Here is a 2,831-nt window from a genome sequence, read left to right as displayed (position 1 = left end):
ATTTTAACAACGTTCACTTAATGTATCAAAGCCGAAAACGGCTTATTTAATTCAAATGAAAAATCCCATTTTTATTCAGATTCGATCGCTTGTTTCGTTCATTAATTATAATTTATCACTCAGAACTGTGTCTATCAGCTGCTCCAGGCTTGCTGAATCGAATGAGTGGAAAATGAAGGAATAAAAAAACGACAGTTAATTCGTCGAATCAGTTGAATCATCAAGATGTGAGTACACCCAAAATCTATTGCATATGTGTGTTATCAAATTTCAGTTTCAAAAAACTATTCTGTATAACATTGCGATGAACTCTCCATTTCTTCCCGTTTTTAAATCTTTCAAATCCCGTTGTTCTATTGAAAGTATTCACTATAAGTTTAGACGAATTCATTCAGCACAATTTCAATAGCAAAAATATATCCACGATAGTTCACTTAACACATAACAGACGAGATTTTATTTAGATGTTTCCATTTGAACCAAAATTATTTACGGCATAGAAATTTGAAATGCCAACTTCTACCAATTTCATAAGAACATGTTGTTTTATGACGAAGTTTTCTTTAAAAAACGAAATTCCACAACTGATCGCTTGAGCAGTATCGCAGCACTAGCAGTTGTGAAATTCAATTTTGATTTGAATACATCGATTTGCTCAAACACAGAAATAGAGAGGCGGAGAGATGCTCTCAGCGATGAAGCTCACTATCATATAGATTCTGTGCATATATGTCTGTAATACAGAGTGTTTATATGGCAGTTGCAGTGAGAATATTTACCGGTCACTACCACACAAATATGAGCCAAAAAATTTGACTCAAAATCGTATATAGCAAAACTACTCACAAAAAATCACCAGCAAAGTCAGTGCCACTGCAACAGAGTATAAATTAAATACCAATTTCTGGAAAAAGCCTTCATTTGTTATCAATCAAAATATTTTGGCTTGTATTGTAAATACTTTGTCGTTGATTTCAACCGATTTCGATGAAAAGGAATGTGATTTGGGGCGCTTCAAAAAACCCTTTCATTATTGCTCTAAATGTCTATTACTTTTCCATACACAACGTGTCAAGGGAAAGTATAGGAATTGGTCCCGAGAACTTTTTAACGCGTAGAAAACCACTGTCGTCGTCGTCGTCGTCGTTGGTGTTTGTTAACACGATAACTCAAAAAATAATTGAGATAATCAAAATCTGAAAATGCCAAAAGTTTTGTATCCAATAAACTTAGTTTAAGTTCGAAGATGAGCCATTTGCGATTTGATCCTGGGGTACTTGCCCTAAGAAAAACCTCAAAAAATTGACACTTCTGTATGGGAGGTACCTGTAAATCGACTCCGATTGGCTTCGAACTTTCTGGGATTTCATTTTTTGGAAGAAAAAAAAAAAGATTATTTTGATTTTTTTCCTCAATTTTTGACGAAATTTTCTTGGAAAAAATTGAGGGCCAAAAACCAAACTTCTGCAAATGCGATCAACATTAAACTTCCAGAATCTTATTTTTTCTCCAAAAAATGAAACCTCAGAAAGTTTGAAGCCAATAAGAATCGGTTGACGGGTACCTCTCATACAAAATTGTCGAAGTTTTAGTTAAAGTGACCGAATTTTCACTTTATTTTCATTATGATATTTTCACTGCCTTTATTTCAATAAAATTCACAAAAAAATAACAAAAGTACCTACGGACAACGCAGGCCAACGGCACGGAAAAGTTCGGGATTACCAATGTAATTCTTTTTATATTCAAATGAAACGATGGAAAAAACTATTAAATATTTACAATGAAAGTATAGAAAATTGTTGGTCATAGTCAATTTTATTGTTTTAATTTTATTTTTTATTTTTTTATTTTTATTGATTTATAATGGTGTTGAAAACAGGAAAAATCCCAATAACATTCTTCACCTAATCATCGTCAATTGTTGAGAAATTGTTCATTTTTTGCGTGTACCTGTGCACCCGTTTCTGTCACCGGTGCCATTGATTCATCGATGGTGTCATTGTTCACAGGATCGTTGGCGGTCTATTCAAAAACGTTGAAAGTTAAGTCTATAAGGCAACTCATAAGTTAACAATGATGAGAGCTGTATCAAAAGATGTATATCCATCATCGTTCTTTGCGTGAATACTGACTCGTTTCATGACGAGAAGTTGAACGATTTCCTTGTGATCTGTAAAATACGAGATCAATGAAATACAATGAATTTTCTTCATTCTAAACATATATATCAAACAATAATGCTTTGAACACTTCCGTGAATATCACCTATTACCTACTAAAGTTCTTTTCATTATTGTACTCTGAAATATATTTTGCATCCACAAAATTCGTCAGCCAGACTCCGTTTTCTGAACGATAAAACACAACTCCGTCTTCAAACATTTTCCCCGTTCTGACAGTTAGAATGGTGGGTTTACCGTGGCGCATTCCGACTTTGGTTGCAGTTCCTTCATCAATACTCAAATGAACGTATTGTCGGCGTCTTTTGTCGATTCCGTTTTTCAAAATGGATGTGACATTATTCTGAGCCGTTCCGTGATAGAGAAATTCTGGTGGCTGTTGTGGTTTTAGTGCTAAATCAATATCAATCGAATGACCTTGGTTTGCTCTGATTTTTGTTCTATCTTCGTTGAAAATAAACCGTTTTTTATCATTCGTTTCCACCACCTCGTCGAGCTCTTCTAACGTGAAATGCATTGACCGCCGATTGGCCGATTTTGATCTTAATTCTGCAACATTTGCCCAACCATTTTCGTCTAATTCTAAATTGATGGTTTCAGGCCGATGTCTCAGAATAAAACTTAGAAATTTTCCAATTCTTTTCTTTT

The 2,831-nt window shown here is 34.2% G+C and overlaps 1 protein-coding gene across 1 annotated transcript; it reads right to left on the bottom strand.

Annotated features, from left to right (window-relative positions):
* Positions 1–1,952: 1,952 nt before the first annotated feature.
* LOC129572787 (probable RNA 2'-phosphotransferase) lies at positions 1,953–2,820 on the bottom strand. The gene is made up of 2 exons (XM_055452889.1): positions 2,276–2,820; positions 1,953–2,173 (listed from the first exon to the last, which is right to left on the bottom strand). The coding sequence occupies exons 1-2, from the start codon at positions 2,698–2,700 to the stop codon at positions 2,110–2,112; spliced, it is 489 nt and encodes a 162-aa protein (XP_055308864.1). The 5' UTR covers positions 2,701–2,820; the 3' UTR covers positions 1,953–2,109.
* Between the last annotated feature and the right edge of the window lie 11 nt (positions 2,821–2,831).

The sequence above is a fragment of the Sitodiplosis mosellana genome, unplaced genomic scaffold (assembly GCF_009176505.1).
Source record: "Sitodiplosis mosellana isolate CC-2019 unplaced genomic scaffold, AAFC_SMos_1.0 Smas_scaffold_5505, whole genome shotgun sequence".
Classification (NCBI taxonomy): domain Eukaryota; kingdom Metazoa; phylum Arthropoda; class Insecta; order Diptera; family Cecidomyiidae; genus Sitodiplosis; species Sitodiplosis mosellana.
Note: the sequence above shows the minus strand (reverse complement) of the source record. Positions and strands in the feature narration are given on the sequence as shown.